This window comes from Colius striatus, chromosome 5 (genome assembly GCF_028858725.1).
Source record: "Colius striatus isolate bColStr4 chromosome 5, bColStr4.1.hap1, whole genome shotgun sequence".
Taxonomy (NCBI): domain Eukaryota; kingdom Metazoa; phylum Chordata; class Aves; order Coliiformes; family Coliidae; genus Colius; species Colius striatus.
The window spans coordinates 51048942-51066934 of record NC_084763.1 but is presented as its reverse complement, the minus strand read 5'-3'; the positions used below and the strand labels follow the sequence as shown (position 1 = coordinate 51066934).

At 38.2% G+C, this 17993-nt stretch overlaps 1 protein-coding gene across 1 annotated transcript in view; it reads left to right on the top strand.

Moving 5' to 3' along the window:
- Nucleotides 1-14709, top strand: part of GPR158 (G protein-coupled receptor 158) — a 195026-nt gene extending 180317 nt beyond the window's left edge. Inside the window, exons 8-11 of the mRNA XM_061997271.1 lie at nucleotides 2029-2167; nucleotides 6002-6107; nucleotides 7988-8134; nucleotides 8879-14709. Of these exons, the coding sequence (XP_061853255.1) occupies nucleotides 2029-2167; nucleotides 6002-6107; nucleotides 7988-8134; nucleotides 8879-10333 (1847 nt within the window). The 3' untranslated portion in view covers nucleotides 10334-14709. The remainder of the gene's footprint in view (nucleotides 1-2028; nucleotides 2168-6001; nucleotides 6108-7987; nucleotides 8135-8878) is intronic.
- The last annotated feature ends 3284 nt before the right edge of the window (nucleotides 14710-17993 follow it).

Genomic DNA, 17993 nt, shown 5'->3' with positions numbered 1-17993 from the left:
TTCAATTTCTTCTAAACCAATATGGAGCTATTAAAGCAATAAATTTCAGTGCTTTGAAGAGCATCTCAGTGCCATGATTGTGCATATGTGAGGCAAGTATAGTTAAAGAGAAAAACCAAAACTGCTAAAATTTGTAAAGGAGCCTTTAATCTTAACTCATTGAAGCAACATTTGTATTCCACTTGCTCAGAGAAGACTTCAGGAACAAGATGGCTTGGCAGGTCATTCCTCTGTAGGTGTTTTTAAGAAACCAGAATGATAGACTTTACTGGTAGCATAGCTAATTATTTAGGAAAGAAATGGAAGGAGTGACCAGTCTACCCATTCCATGAGTGTAGGGATAAGTGGGAAAGATACCTGCCTACATGCTTTTGCAGACCTCAAAACCAGAGCAGGACACATAGTCTAAGAAGGTTTGTAACATGCTTTTTTTCATATTGACACTCTGTAAGGTCCCAAGTATAACTATTACAAAGTCAAAAGGTTTATTGTTGTTGGGATTTTGGTGAGGTAGAACACAAAAAATTCCCAGCATGTGTGGATTATTCCTTTTCAGATGTTTGTGTTTATGTAACTGGTAAAACTGCTGGGTTTATGTAGGATATGTCTAGTAGTAAGAAAACTGCAAAGTGTTGAACCTGAACTCTTCTCAGAGCACAGAGATCTAGGTAACTGAATGCATTTTCACTTTACTGAAACACCTCTTACCGATTTTAGCTGAGATTCATAGCAAAACGTGCTATAACAATATAATATAGGTAATTTACAGCAGTTGTGGACTGTTAAAAGTGAAGGAACCACAGGACCTGTTCTCATGAAATATCCAGGGCAGATGGTTTATTTCAATCTGTTGCTAATGGCAGGGTTCACAAGTGTTTGTATCTTTATCCAAACCAGACCAGTATCTATTGATCACTACAATAGATAATGTCACTGATCACCAGTTATAGTTACAGTGTACTAACATGCATTAGGAACATAAGTATGAAAAAGAATCGGGTTTTTTCTTACACTATTTTTTCAATGTTTGCTGTGAAATTTCAACAAAGCAAAAGCAGCATATCAGTAACAATAGGATCACAATTTCTGAAGCTGATCTGGGGCAGTGCTGGCATTGCAGGCTATATCATGGAATTGAATGATGCTGCATAGGCTCAGCCATTTCCAGTCATTGTCAACCCAGACTGCAAGGCAAGAGCTACATGGTAGAGTTATAGGTTTGGTTGTTTGTTTTTTTTCTGGAAAGAGAGGTTTTTCAAGATGAGTATGAAATACTTCATTTATCCAACCCTTAAGATTCTGTGATTCTGTGTGATTCTGTATCAAAAGGAAAATGATGTCACAGCAGTCTGTCTACTGGAAACTGGGGTCACAGTACTGCTAGGTGAGGATGGCTTAGATCTAACAGGATAGTTTAAGCTGATCCTCACACTTTACCCTTTTTTTCTTTCTTCCTTTGCTCATTTTTCTCCTAACAGAGAGAAACATGACATTTGTTACGATTACATTAGACCCCCAGAAATGACTCATCGTATTATGGGCATCAGCAGAATTAACTATCATGAACAGAGGAATATTTTAAACCTCAAATATACTCTTATATCTGAGTTACAAACCTTTGAAAGTAAATTGTTACCTTAAAAAAAATTTGTAGTCTAGTTGTCGTACTGGTATCTGTCTCTGTAAGGAGAAACAGAGATACAAATAGAAATGCTTATTCTTTTAAATGATATCAAACTTTGTAAAGCAAGCAAGACATTATTAGACATTGTCTTACAGTTTGTCAATTGAAAAACTGAAACACTATAAATGATCTGGAAAAAATTAAGTGTGTAAAATTAAAACCAAATGTATCATGTACAGTGACAGTACCTGAAAGAGCTGGAATGTGTGTGTGTATACATGTATTCATATATGAGCATATATTGTCTTTGTGTAGATACACATAGAGAAGATACTACTTCAACTTTCCTTCCTTTTTCATCTATAAAACTAACTGGAAATTATTTCTTTTTGTTCTTCTCACAGCTGAATTTTTATTCCTCTTGTGGGGTGTTTATCTCTGCTATGCAGTGCGGACAGTCCCATCAGCATTTCATGAGCCACGTTATATGGCTGTTGCAGTTCACAATGAGCTCATTATCTCTGCTATATTCCATACAATTAGGCAAGTGATCTGTAGATCTAGTAATTAACTGTTTATCTTTCAGGTTTTGTTTGGTGCCACTTAAAATGGGTGAATGGGATAGGATGCATAATGAAAGGTCTCATAAATATTTAATTCTGTGACTTAAGTGATTACTAAACTTAAACCCATTCCCATAGGATTCAAGAATATGTACAATGAGCTTGTTAGTTGTATAATTAGGAGGTTGGGGTTTTTTCACTATAACTAGTTGATGTGTTCTTGGATAAAAATTCAGTATGTATGATAAATTAGATATAGCAGAAGTGCTGTCTCTCTTCAGTCATCTACACACAGCTCATTGGTTTGTACCCCTTGAAAAACAGCAGGTAAGAATGTTGGTTTAAATGAACGTTTCCTGGTGCGTAGCAGATTGGCAAGGTGCAGCTGTACATTAAGATTATTGTACTGGTTTGTGCTCAAAGCACAGCGTTTTTTATACTGAAGTCAAAAATTGTGATGCATATAATGCTGTAACAGGAATATAAAGCACCTATTTCCTATAAATTTTGTAATCAGATCTGTGTTTCATACTTGTGAATTATTAGAATACTAACAAATAAATAAGAATCTTTGCCAGAAAATGATCTATGCCCTTCCTACAGAGTACCCTGTAAAACTCAGTCAGTCCTAGAAAATTCAAAATACCAACATAGCATGAATTTCATCTCATGCTGTAAGAGATTATTACTTTCTTATAATATTGTCATGCCTTCCTTTGCCTTCTGGCAGACCTCATCTACTAAGAGTTTTATTTTTCTTTATATCACTCCATTGACAGTTTTCAAATACTTTTCTCTGTTCCTTGCTCTGTCTCAAAACTCACATTTCTCTCTGCCTTCTTGATGTTTGCTTCCATGAGGCATCATTTTTTCTGAGTAAATATCAGCAAGGCAAATCTTTCATCTCTGTCCCTTCCAGGTTCTCTCCTCCCCTATCATTGTTATAAAGTTTGATACACTTCTCAGGCCTGCAAGCTTTTCTTTCACCTTCTCCTAACCCCATATCCCAACATCCACATGCTCTCAGAACCCTCTCCTTTACTCTCTAACACAAACATCTTTAAAAATAATGTTTGAAATCTCTATTTGATGGAATCATTTTTTTCTTTTCATTCCTGATAGATATAAAATTCAGTAACAATTCTTTTGAATTGATTCCCACCAATATGATCACTTCTTAGTCAAAAAATTTCCCCCACTAATCCTCCTAACCCATATTTTGGGCCATGTTAGAAGATATACCTCAGTGCATTAGCAGAGCTATTATGTTTCCTGCATGTTTCTTTTAACAACAGGACAGAATGAAAGTAATCTTGGAGAAAAAGGGAAAAATGTATTATTTTAATAAATGCATTATGAAGGAGACACAAAAGGATTAGGTCTTTCAGTTTATCCTAGTGAGGATCCTATACCTTCAGCTTAAAGTCTGCTGGTTTTATTCTTTCTCCTTTTTAAATAAATATGGGTATTTTATATGGATTCTTTGCTTTCTGTCTGATATGTGCTGATTTGTTGAAGAGGAACTTTGTACTGTTTATGGATAGGAGTGAATAAAATGTACTAGAAGTACATGATCCCTCCTGAGATTATGTTCATTTCTGCATACACAACTCTTAGTCCTGTCTCTTTGAAGTTCACATTTCCTTACTCTTTTTTTTCTTTTAACTGAAAGAGCAGAAATGTGAGCCTTAGATTTATATGACATATCTGAGTTGTCATGAAGTTGAAAGCTTAGGAGCCTTGAAGGACACCTACTATTATGAGGCAGCCATCCAGTCTGAAAACTCCCAAAGCTCATGTAAGATTGATGGGAGCACGAAATAGAGCCTTGAACTGTTTGCATTTTGTTTTGCTTTAAAAGTATCACTCCCATTTCAGAAACAAAAGATTCCTGGTTATCTTCAGATCAGCAGAGCACTGAAGTCCTGCATTGCTCTTTCTCTTATATTACTGAGGAAAACAAAATTTATATGGAATTTATTGGAATGAAACCACGTCTCAGCTAGATCTGAATGGCTACTGCAAATGATATTTTGCTTACAGGAGTATGGCATGGATACCTTAATTGGTCGAGATTTCATATATAAAACAAGCAAAAAGCCTTCACAGGATTTGAGGATTGGAGCTGCTAATGGTTAGCCAAATCTAGTGGGCATCAGCACCTGGGAGGTTTCTCCTATCTGTCTGATGGATGTGGCTGCTGCTGTTTCAATCTGCAGGCCCAGCGAGGCTGAGCACATCCCGTGTGGATGCAGACACGCACAGCACACATTAAATCCTTGGGAAAAGGATTTAATGAGAAGACAAGAGATACTTCAGTGATCAGGTATAGGGCTCAATCAGTGACAACTTGCTTACATGTCCCTAGCCTCTTTTTTATCCCCCCTTCTTTCCATGCTAGTTCTTCCCCTATCCACCTTAGCCTCTCTCTGCCTTTTCTTCTCCCAAATAAACAACCCACCCCTCATTTCTTTTTTCCTATTGGTCCCAGTTTTGCTACATCTGTACTCAAATTTAGTATTTCTGATATTATTAGCTTGGCAATCACAGACTTAGATGCTGTTACTGGTACGGTCACATTGTTACTGCTGACCTTGCGAGTTCTCCCCCAAAGACCTCCCTTCAATTACCTGTGGAGTTTGATCATCTTTCAAATGAGTCCTCATTAACCACCTCTGGAATCTTGCCCATTCTTCATAACACTGTCTGGAACTTTTGTTCACTTTTTGCTGTTATTTATTATATCTAGCAATTTCTCATGTCATCTTCAATATTCAGTTAACTAAACCTCAAGGCTGAGCTTCCTTGTGTCCCTGCACACCTCAACAGCAACATCTCTGTAATGATTGCAATATTTTATTGTGTTCATGAAACATTGGATTTACAAAGTATTAAGCAAGGAATGATAACTGTATTATTATGGCATATAAGCCAGTGTTTCATGCCAGACTGTTTCTATTAACAAAAGCTTCTGCAAAACGTGCATCTGTAGACTTGGATAAGCTGCAAATGTCATTTTCTCTCTGAATAATTTTTGTAGACCTGCAAGTTACAAGCCAGTGGTACATCCATTCATCCATCACACTGCTTACTGTTTCTATCTTTGGGAGCTCACTAAAGCAGCTAAGTCAGGCATGCTCCAGGGCTAGCCTTAGCTGCAATGCTCGGTCTACCACTCTTTTAGACAGCTTAGCAAGGAATTGCTTCATTTCAGTGGCTGAGCCACTCATTTCCTAGCATTCACAAAACTCTTGAGCCCTGCAGTATTGGGCTGGGTGGCCTTGCAATCAAGGCCACTTCTCTGCTTCCCACTAAAAGGCATTTTAGTTCAGTTCCCTCTGATAGCATATCAGCCTCATTCTGTTGCTGCAGTCTATGGACATCCTGTAGTTTTCAAGTGCACTGTGAATTATCATAATACATGTGCTTCCTTAACCTAAAATCATCTGTTCAGATCCCTGATGTATGTAAACTGCCATAACTCAGTTCAGGCCAAAGAAGCTGTGACAATATAAACCATCCAAAAAAATTAGCTAAATGGAATAAGAAATATGGAATAAGCTTTAAGGTCTATTGTTTCTTTTTAGATTTTATTTTTTACTTCTTTTACTGGTTGTTTTTTCTGAGTTGCTTTGAAATTATGGTATGTAAGCAAAGCATGTGGGTGTACTTTTTAGTCTGTATGAAAGCAATATAGAACAAAAGCAGTTGTGTTTGACCTTTCAATGACAAGAATCTTAAGGGATATTAAAAATGTTAAATGTAATGCACTGGAGAAAAGACAGTGAATTGCAATCCTGAATTCTATTTTCAGATTCATTCTTGCTTCAAGACTTCAGTCTGACTGGATGCTGATGCTGTTCTTTGCACACACACACTTGACTGTGACAGTCACTGTTGGGCTACTTCTGATCCCTAAGGTATTTGAGTCTCCTATCTCTTTTCTTTTGCCAAGGAAGATGAATGTTGTCATGCCACTGCCAGAAAAGGAAGTTGTAAAATTTGGCTATGTTATGTAAAAAGCTGTATATTTTCTATTTTAAACCATCTTGCACATTTTCAAATATTCTTTCTTTCAGCTTTCAAAACCCATGGGGTTTAAAGTACTTAAAACTTTCATGTGATTAATACAAGGAGGAAGGAATCCTGCCTGATGGTGCTTATTTCAAGTATTTGGGTGAGCATGCTGCAGCCAGAGTTAGCTGATACCAGACAAAGTGTTTAAGTGGGGGAGTAGAAAGACTAGGATGGACTGCTAAAAAAAATGGAATGAGGACCTTGGACTAGCCATGAGAGAGAGGCTGGGATTTGAACCAGGCAGTTGTTACAGACTGAAAAAGGAGAGCCTTTGCGGGTCAGAGCCTGGGACAGACAGATGCTGTACACCGAGACAGACGTGGCCCACAATAGGGAGCCAGGAATGGTGCTGGGTTAGAAGACGAGTGTGTGTGGGGTACAAGAAGATAGAGAACAACAAGAGGCAGGGAAGAGAAGAGACAGAGCTCCAAGCACTGCAGCATGCCTCCTGTCAGGCTCCAGGAGCAAAGCAACAATATGTCAGTCTCACCAGGAGCAAGGGAACTGCAAGGGAGCTCCACCTGTCTCTAGCACCAGTCCACAGGATTTGGATGGAACTTTGCTCTTAGATGACACCCCAGCAAAGAGGATGAGTTTATAATGGATTTGAAATGACCAATAATATTAATCAAAAAGGCAAGAGTCAAAGGGAACAGTAAAGGTGAAAGCTACAGATGAAGGATGAACACAAGACAGTTCATACTGATACAACTGTCAGGTTGCTATTCCCGTCCTTTGTGTTAGAACAGGATATGCTCATAACTGTCAAATGTACGTGTATTAAACAGTCATAACAAGGGGACACACTGAAGCAGCCTTAATACTGAGTAAGCTTGTTTTATTTTAAATGGCTTTTCTGGTTTTCTATTCAAATACTTTATTATATATCTTCAAAGATGTCTTTCTAGACTGATGTAGAAAACTTATTGACCTTTCTGAAGCTGACTCATGACTACTGATCAATATTTCCACTTTTAGTTTATTATCTATCTAGTACTACATAGACCTCCTTTTCCAGCATGGCAAAGAATTCAGGGAATTAAGAGAAGATTCATAAGGTTCCATTCATGAAGTTCTGAGGTCAGATAACTGTGTGGACAATAGTCATTACAGATGAGTGAATCAATGTGAATAAATAAATAGGTGACAACCTCTCTCCAACTCTTGATCTGAACATTTGCTGCAACTTAGAAGAGAGAAAGTAATGAAATTAATGTCTCCTTTTTCACTTGTTTCTTCTTTTTTTGTCCTTTTTTTAAACACCTCATCTCTTCCTTTTCAGGGTCAGGATCTAAAATGGGTAAATTACTTTCTGCAGGATTATTATACTGTATAGAACATTAAAATTCAGTCTTGTGGCTTTAGCAGCCTTATTGGAAATACTGGCTGAAAGTCTATTTCTATACTGGTTTAGTTTACACACAATTTAAAGAGGTTCTAATAAGCTTCAAAATAAGTGGGTTATTTTTTCCTTATGCCTATCTCTAAGATTTATCAAGTTTAGCCATCATTATTAAGAGTTTCTTCCATACAGCATGTGTATTCTGTAGGACACTACTTATGCCTATGATGTGTGTAGCTAGTGTTTTGAGTTCAGAAAATCACATGAAACCCGTAAAAAGGTCACCATACCATAAAAGCTGTTGATGTAAACTCTTACAGTGATGTTGAAATAAACTTTTGTACTGATGGCAACATCTTTTTTTATGAATACTTATTGCAGTTTTCACATTCAAGCAATAACCCAAGAGATGATATAGCTACAGAAGCTTACGAAGATGAGCTTGATATGGGTCGATCTGGATCCTATCTGAACAGCAGTATCAATTCGGCATGGAGTGAGCACAGTTTGGATCCTGAAGATATTCGGGTTTGTATAACTCAAATAGCATTTAGTTTCAGGAACAACACTTTCTCATATGAGTAAACTCTGAACTGCATCCTTTTGAGTGCTTTTTTTGCAGGTATGAGTTGAAACAGGCCGGCTTAGGTCTCTCAATGATTGTGATATTGAGTCATGTAAAATCTCATGGGAAATACTAGTGTGAAGAGAAGCTGCATTACTTGTTGTAGTAAAAGTCATACTGGAGACTAAAGAAGAGGAATCTTCTATAGCAGGAGCTGTTTATCAGCTTACATAGGCTCTTTGAATTACCTTGAAGGGTAAAAAGGTGTCAGTGTGATTAGTCCTTTGTAGGTAACATATACATACCTGTAAAACATAAAATTTTAAACCCACAAGATTAACAGGGGAAAAAAAAGTACTTTATTCCTATCTTACATTATAAAAGAGCTTATGTTCCCAGAATAAATGATAGCTATAGAGTTCAGTAGGAAGGCATACACCACTGAGACCTGCAGCATGAATGCATATGTAGTTTGAATGCTGTATGATGCACAGCTATGGAAGGTAACATGTTTATGTACAAGAGTTGAACTTATTTTTCAAGTGGAAAAAATGAGATTCAAGTTGATGGAGAAAGGACATACTCAAGGTTTTGAAAAGACAATGAAATAAGTTTAATGTTTTTAGATCAATGGGTAATGCATTCATCAGGCTGCTTGTTTGGCTGGACTTGTGCATACTAGTTTTGCCATTCACTTTGCTTTGCAGGATGAGTTGAAGAAACTATATGCCCAGCTTGAAATCTATAAAAGGAAAAAGATGATTGCTAATAACCCACATCTTCAGAAGAAAAGGTGCTCTAAGAAGGGCTTGGGGCGCTCAATAATGCGACGTATTACAGAAATCCCTGAGACAGTCACCAGGCAGTGCTCCAGGGATGAGAAGGACCTGATGGAGCACAGTTCTGTCAAGAACACAGCCACACTGAAGAAAAACCCACAAGATTCCACGAGTTCTGCAAAGCCAAAAGAAGAGACTTTGAAAAACAGAGTCTTTTCCTTAAAAAAGTCCCACAGCACTTACGACCACGTAAGGGATCAAACAGAGGAACCGAATAGCTTACCTACAGAAAGCACAGAAGTTATAGTTGCTGAGAATACCCTTCTGGATTCTTTGAATGGTAATAAATTAACCAAAAATGCTCCTGAAAAAGTTGAAGCAGTCTCCACCGAATCTGTCCCTTTGATGTGCAAATCAGTAAGTGCACATAACTTAAGTGCCGATAAGAAGCCTCTGCATCCGAGAACATCTGTGTTACAGAAGTCCCTCAGTGTTATTGCTAACGCCAAGGAAAAGACTCTGGGGCTAACAGGTAAAACACAAAGTCTAGAAGAAAGCACTAAATCTCATAAATCACAGCAGAAGGGTAAGGAGGCCAGCAAAAAACACTCAGCCTCTGATAAAGGGGAGCACAAGGATTCCCACCGGAAGAACTCTACCCAGTCTGAGGAAACAAAGAAAGCCCATAAATCTGGAATTATAAAACCTCAAAGGGTTAGTCAAACACCTGCAAATCCAGACACAGGCCCAGGTAAGTCTCTGCACAAGGACAATTTCGACATAGGAGAAGTTTGTCCTTGGGAGATATATGACCAAATTCCTGGTCCTGTGCCTTCTGACTCTAAAGTTCAAAAACATGTGTCTATTGCTTCCTCAGAGGCAGAGAAAAACCACCCTTCCCAGCCAAAGGGCAAGACTCATCATAAGCTGAAGACATCTGAGGGGTATCAGCAGTCCAATCAAAAGAGCTCAGAGAAGGAGGAGGCAGCCACTCGGGAGGCACAAGAGAAACAGGTCTTTGAAAATGAGAACAAACAGACAAATTCCAAGTCTCAGGTCTCCCCTGGGCTGAAGTGTGATAATGTTAATAGATATACACCTAGTACCCATGGTGGGGAGAGGGAGGAGCTACCCCAGAAAGCAGCAGAAAAGGAAAACCTCAACAAATTGGCAGAACAGAAAAAAAATGCCTCTTCTGAGGGAAATGTGATTTCATCTGGCTCCCATAAGCCAAGTAGTTACTTACAGCAACCTTTAGCGTCTCGAGCTGAAGTCTGCCCTTGGGAGTATGATACACCAGAGTTACCAAATGCAGAAAGAAGTGTAGCTTTATCAAACACCTCTGCTATAAGTGCAAATAAAACAGCAACACCTCGAAAATAAGAGGCTTTTGGACTGAGGAGAGTAGCAACGTTGAGAAGAAAGACAACAGGAAAGACAGAGGGGACTTAGGCCAAAAGGATCTGAAAATTCCTAAGAAGCATCACTTAAATCAAGGGAATCAGCACTACAAATAAGTAGGAGTTAAGCAAAGTAAATCATCATTAATGTTGTTATTTATTTGTTGAGTGCCAACAATGTGATTAGCAGTGCCCAGAATATCATCCGTGCTGCGAGGATTCTCCTGTGTCCGTGAAGCAATCTGCCTTTGTGAAATCACTTCTCTTTGAAAAGAAAACAAAATGCGGCGGTAACAAATGCACAGTTTAGGTCTTAACCAAATCATTTCTGAAAGCCACAGCTGGCTTTCAACTCGCCCTTGGGACTTTAAAGATCCAGCAGAAGTAGGGCACAGAAAATGTCCCAATGGCAAAAAGGGGTATCGAGGAGCAGCTTATGAAAATGACGACTTTTCACTCGACGTATTTAATCTAGACAGCACTGCTAACTCATTGCATCCCAAACCCACATTTTATAGAATGGTTGCTCTCATTTTCCTATTACTGCCTGTTTAAGTACATTGTTGTGTCTCATATTAAAGCATTCCAGATTGTATAATTTTTTTGCAAATACCTTTGATATTATGTGACACAACAACACGTTTATGCAATCTGCAGATACTTTCTTCTATTTGCAAGTTAAAATACCTGCTGTAGACCTTTTTTTTTGTTTATATGTAGAATTGCAGTTCTCTTTCTTGGGCTGTGGGAGCCATAATTCAGATTGGGAAATTCCTTTGGGCTTTGGAGATGATTTTTTTTTTCCTTTCCTGTGATTTATATGGTGATTTTTTGTTTGTTTACTCTCTGCTATTGAAATTTATAGTTTGATACTGTATTATTCAGGGGTTTTATACATGGTAAGTTGCTTGTTATGCACTTCCCTGTTAATGCTCATAGACTTTGTTATTAGTGGAAACTCAGTCATCTTAGCTGCCTATTCTGGTAAGTCTTAGGACAACTTATCTGTTGTTTGTTGCTAATTGGAAAATATCATCAAACAAACCAGAATTCTTACTTTAAACATGAATGGCAATGATCTTGTTCAGTATTTCATACTGAGCATATCATAGAATCATAGAATCACAGAATCATAGAATCATAGAATCATAGAATCATAGAATCATAGAATCATAGAATCATATCCTGCTAAATAAGACAAGCAAGAATGACAGCGAATATACCCCAGAAATAATCACCTGTTTTACTAAAACCAAACAACTCTGGGAATTATATTAGCTAGCTCATATAGAACAACAATGTGCCATTTGTCCCTCTTGAAAAACCTCCCACAATTGGCCTATGGAGTGTGGAGAGAAGTCCAAAATATTACTCTTCCCCCATATATGCAACTGTAAGTGATAGTGGGAATGAAAATGATAGCATCTCTCTCCCACTCTCCAAGATACTTTGAGATTTTAAAAGCAATTTATTTACACATACATTTACAGTAAAAAGTACAGTGCTAATTTTTAGTAATAACTACAGTCCTCACCATGCATGGGAGCTTAATTCATAGAGGGACAGTTCCCAACTATGAGTTTTAGTGATGGTTCACCATCAGGGCCTGAGGACATACCGTAAAGAGTCTGAGGACTGTCACTAATGATAAAAAAATCCTCAGCTATCTAAATGCAGCACCAGTAAGTGCTATTCACTGGAATTTGCTATACATAAAGTACTTTAAAAAAAAAAGACATCTCAATCCTAAAGAACTTGTGCAATTTGAGAGAAGTGATGGGATACAATGGAAGAACGTGAAATGAGAATGGATGAATAGAATGTGTTGTTTAATATATATAACATATATATAAAATAGATATTTATATATGTTTAATATATATATATAAATTGTCATATCTAATACACACACACACCTATGTAGTATAAACTGATTTTTGTGACATCATAGAAACATTGGCTTAAGGTAAAATGCAGTGAGCAGAGGGACTTAGGCAAGCTGGGCATGGAGAGAACTTTTTTGTCCTTTAAAAAGAACAGGAGTCTATGGGCTTGTCTACACCAACAGATCAAGATGCATCTGATCTTCCTACTGCCTCTGCTTAAGCCCAAATCTGGAACGTGCCAGCACTTGAGCCAATTGGGGACCAGTTGGCTCAGGTCTCAATGCTATCTAAACACATTGGCCTCGTTCATGACTCTGCTCATTAGTTCCAGACTAACGTGGCCAAACTGCCCCAGCCTACCGGGTTACCCTGGATGGTGCTCAATTCCACCATGGGGACACGCTGACTTAGATCTTTGCTACCATGGGCTTGTCTGACTCTTCTACCCCCCTTTTGTAGGGTATACTTATGGCCTAGGACATCTGCTCTTTGCCTTCAACACACATCTGGCCAGGACCCTTGTAACCCAGAATCCCTGTTCACTTGTGAGAGGGCGTCAGGCATCTGAGTCTGGGTGCTTTGGTCATCTGTGCACCCACTTTGCACACACAGTGCCAGTGGCATCCTACATAACAGCCCAAACCCAGCTCTCCACTTACTCTGGAAAGAGCTGACGTTAGACACAGTGTACCCAGATTCTCCCTTCCCAGTCCCAGACATTCATGGCATTTGTCAATATGTTTTATGTCAACTTCATCTGGATTTGATCAGCTCTTCAGAGAGACAGAAATCCTAAATTTCCCTGTATGGGGAAAAAAAATCCATCCTGGGAACACAACTTTCTGGGAGTCCTCCAGGAGCACACCGACCTGTGGCAGAGATCCACAGCTTTAAACCTGCTGAGTATGGTGACTGTCTCACACCTCTGCTGCACCTGAAGGAGGTTCTGCAAGCCATCTCAGCAGTGGTTTGTGTGAGTGAGGTGGGGGAGACACAGCTTATGGCAGGTTTCTCAGACTCACAAACAGGAGCTAGTGCTTGGTGGGAGCCAGTCATTGAGGTTAGTTAGAAGTGGGCATCCATGGAGGGGTCATGAGATGTTTGTACCTACTCTCTGCCTCTTGGAGACAGGCAGTCAGAAGGAGCAGGCACCAGCCCTGGTGCCCTCAGTTGTCTTACGTTCCATCCTTCAGCTCAAGGCTAAGTGAGGACATACTGCCCTGCTGCTCTGCAGCAGCCGTTTTGGGGTGCAACAAGCAGCAAGGGCAACGAGATCCACGTCAGCACAATGTCTGCACAGTACCACTGCCCCTTGCTGAGCCCATCATGCATGGCTGTATCTGTGCCACCTCTACTTATCTACGATTCCTTTCTGGTTTCCCCTTTCTGTTTTTTAAAAGGTAATTTCATTAGAAACCCAGAAACAAAGTCTATTTCTTGGCTGGTGCCACACAGCCCAGCTACATGGCAAGCAAAGGAACAATGGCTCATTGGCCAGGGAAGGTGCTGGCTTGGATATTCTTGCTTGGTTTTATTTTCTTTCATCCTGACCCTTTCCCTCACTTCTTAAAAAAATTCTGTTATGGTTCTTTAGGCTTGTTGTAGTCACATCTCCTAAGACTGATTCAATTGGAGAACTTTCCTTTAGAAATAAACAATTTTTTCCCCAGTTTATTTAGCAACTGATATTTGGGCTACAGATTCGATTGAGACTTTAAACTGTTTCACACCTAAGAAAATGAGGGGCCAAACTTCACTCAACTATTCTATTTCACTATGATGCTGCTAGAAACATTGCTTAATGAAGACATACTAAGTTAAGCAGAAATAATGTTCTGAATTTCATTGTTTTTTCTCCACCAGCATATGTTGGCTAGATTGCTTAGTTGTCTTTCTTCTGGAGTGTCATTGTCATTATTCAGCCAAGAGAAGTGCAACTCTAGAGTTAAGACCTTTTCCAGCAGATCTGTTAAGAGAAAAGATGTTAAACACTAAGGTCACAAACATTTGCTAGGTTGTCCTTTTAAATGCATGTGCGAGCTGCATTTCTCCTTTATTTCTAAGCCATGGTTTATAAATAATTAGATTTATACCAATCTTATTAGACTTGTATAATTTATGCAAGATTACACGCTTTAAAATATAAATCAGTACACACCTATCATCTGCTTTGGTGGCATCATAGACCTGAAACCGGACAATACTTTTCTATTTGCTCTCCTTAGGCTTTTGCATGCACGTGACAACAGGCAGGCCTGAGAAAACACTGCCTTTGGACTTTTAACATTTTAGCTACTCCAAGTCGTAGAGTATATAAAGCTGTAAGTCTCTTCACTTTATAATGTGGTTCTTATAACAATGTTATCTGGCAACCAACAGCATCCACCATGAAATACTTGATAGATTTATGTTGTAATGTGTTGCAGCATGTAAATAATGTAACTTCTCTGCAATAAAGCACATTTATATGAAATCTGTGTGCAGGCTTTTGTGTTGTGATTTTCTGAAGTCAGTACTGATCCAAACTAAACAGGTTTCTCATCAAACTTCTAAAATAGCTAAGGATGGGTTTTACAGCTTTTTTGATCTGATGGTGATTAGCATTTTCCAGATTTTCCTCATATTTTGTTGACATCAGTCTTTAGACTGTGTTTAGGTTAGTGGCTGCAACTCTGAAATCAAAATTGTAGGGTCCACGTTATAGACTCCTGAATTTAATGGCAAATAGAATGTAGAACAATATTAGGAAATAAGTAGATAGCATTTTATGATGTCATTGTAAAAATCCTATAGCTCATCTGTACTAGATTCCTCATCTAAATGATATGTCTAACAGATATAGTAAAAGTACAAAGAATGGTAATAAAGATTATCAGAGGCAGAGAATGGCTGGTGTGTACGGAGCCACTAAATCAACTGCAACTTGTTTAGCTTGGGAGAGAGAGGGAACCAAAGGAGGGGTCATACCTATATAAAATTATACTGATCCAAAGGTAATTAGGAAACTGGAATTTGTTGGGTTTTCTCATGCACAAAGTACAAAACACTCAGGGCAGACGTCATGCAGCAGTTTAAAACAAATGAAATTGTCTTCTACATACAGCATAAATAAATTATGGAGCTCATTTTCACAGATTACTCTGGGTATTGTGAGTGGATTCTGATTTTAAAATATTGAAAATTATTCTGAACCACTGAGGAAACTCTAAACTTTGGGAGGGTCTCATGAATGCAGTTTCTCAAAGTGGCAGTGTATTTGATTCATGGTTACAGAGTGCATGCCTGCCTGCAGACAAGTTATTTCAAACTCAACTATATCTTTTCTTGATAAAGTAGTATTTCTGACAGCTTGAGGTGAGCTTTTTACAATTCTAAGGAACTTTTTTTCATCAACTCAGAAATTAGCTTTAGCAATGCTAGGAATTGAGTGAAATATATTGATTGCTTCACTTGGTTTGACAGGCTGCCATCATGTTGCAATATTCAATCTTCTGGTTGTTTAATACTAGGGAAATTGAGCATTATCTGTCCATTTATGCAGGTGATTTTTTTGCTTTTAAAACATTTATGAGTTAGCTCTTTTAGTCACTGAAAGTGTACAAACAGATCAAACACTGGGCATTTTAGCATCAAATTAACTGAATTTTAGATTTCTGCATATATGAGTCAGGTGCAATTTTTTATTGTGTCAAAGCATGGGAAAATATTACACTGTACCCAAAATAGCCAAATGTTTTTGAAATGTGCATTTATGATCTGTATAATACAGATATATGTATCTTCTATAATGGTTACAGAATCATTATTACATCTTTGTAGCTGCAGATATCAAGGTTTTCCAGTGGATGGGCAGCAGCCTTTAGAAGCAATTAAAAGAGAAGATCGCTAAGCCTGCTCAATGGAATTCTTCTAATGAAATACAAACCACTGTGTGTCTTTCAGGCCTACCATCATAAAACATGTGCTAAATTAGGGCTTACCTGCTTGCTTGCTTCTTGGCAGTTGTGGAGATGTTCTGAGGCTGAGCAAATACAGACATCTGTCCAGTCCCACCACAGCATGGGCTGTTATGCCCATTTGTGTGACCCCTTGCTTTCATTCTTGCTATTGGCCTGCTGTACCCTTAGTTCATGGTTGGGAATCATGGAGTAAACTTAAAAACCTGTATGTGGTTGATCTTGGCAAACATGCATAATGGTGGCTTCCTGCTGTACCTTTTTGCTGGTGGTTGCACAAAAGTTGTCAGAGCAGTGGCGATGAAATTAGTCTGTATGTTGCAGGGTTGCCAGAAGGAAGCAAAGTATATCTTTTGGAGGCTGCCTGGATCTGTTTGGAGTAACACTATTAGCTGCACTGCCTGACAGATGATGTTGACAGGGAGTTTAGACTGCCTAGAGTACTGCAGATGAAAAGCAGGTTGATTTCACATACTTAGTGCTAATCGTAGTATCATATAACAATGTCTTTGTTCCACACATATTTTTTTTGAAGCAGCAGGATGGTTAGAGTCATGTGGTTCCAAGCAGTCATCTTGGAGACTTCAAGAGAAAATCCTAGCACCACTGGAGAAGACACCTGTCCATCTCTGTTCCCACATCATGTTTTATGAGGTACTCTGCAAATGCACATAATTTCTGTAAGCTAGCAAAATTGACTAGTGCTCCTCTGCATACAATGCATTTAAGAGTTATGTTCCTACTCATTTTCATGGTTTTATTTGATAATGTTTCAGTTTCCCCTTGTTGACAGCAGTTTTGTTATCTCTGTGATGATTTTTTTTCACATATTATAGGAACTTGCTACAGAACCTTGATGTGCATCTCAGCTGCTCCTCTGCAGCACCAGCATTATCATCACTTCTCTTTGAAGTCACAAAGCAACAGTTTCACAATTTATGGAATTGCCCCTCAAAAATAGTTAAATATTTTAAAGTACAACCTTGACAATTTTAACACTCATTACCTTAATTATATAATCTTTTTTAATGACAATTCATTGCAATATTGAGAACTGCTATCAAAATGGCCACATATGATATTTTCTAAGTGTTATTTAGATCTATTTTGGCTTTTAGGATTTATGATCCATACAACTATTTGTTGTCTGTTTTCTAAGTGTTATTTAGATATATTTTGGCTTTTAGGATTTATGATCCATACAACTATTTGTTGTCTACATTCCAGCTGGAATTGCAAAGTCATGTGACTAAAATACAATGTTTAGGTAGGGTTGAGGTTTCTTGAATTGGCCATCTCATCAGTGTATGACAAACAATTTTACATACAAGCTAAACTACTTGCTAAACCACTTGCTGTGGAGATTTATGCATTACCTTGAAAATTTAGGTATCATTCTTAATTCCTTGGGAACAACATTATGATATACAAGCAATATATAATATACTAACAATATCTAATGTACTAGCAGATCTTTGAAGATGTGAAAACTGACATTTCTGGGGAAAAAACCAAAACAAAGGAGTGAGGGGTTTGTTTATTACTTTCAGAACAAATTATTTTTAATATTCAGGAGCTTAGAGGGAACTGCTACATTTCTGATTGATCTGATATTACCCTGTACATTCTATTTAAAATACCCATTATTTCAGCTGAAACAGGAACATGTCTTGTAGTTCTTGACCCAAACTCAGTTTTTACTAGGGTTGCATTTGACCCAATGGGGAAGGATTTCAACAGAAGGTGCAGACACCACATCTGCATGTATTAAAGTTTCATGTCTGCATGTGGTGGTGTTTCT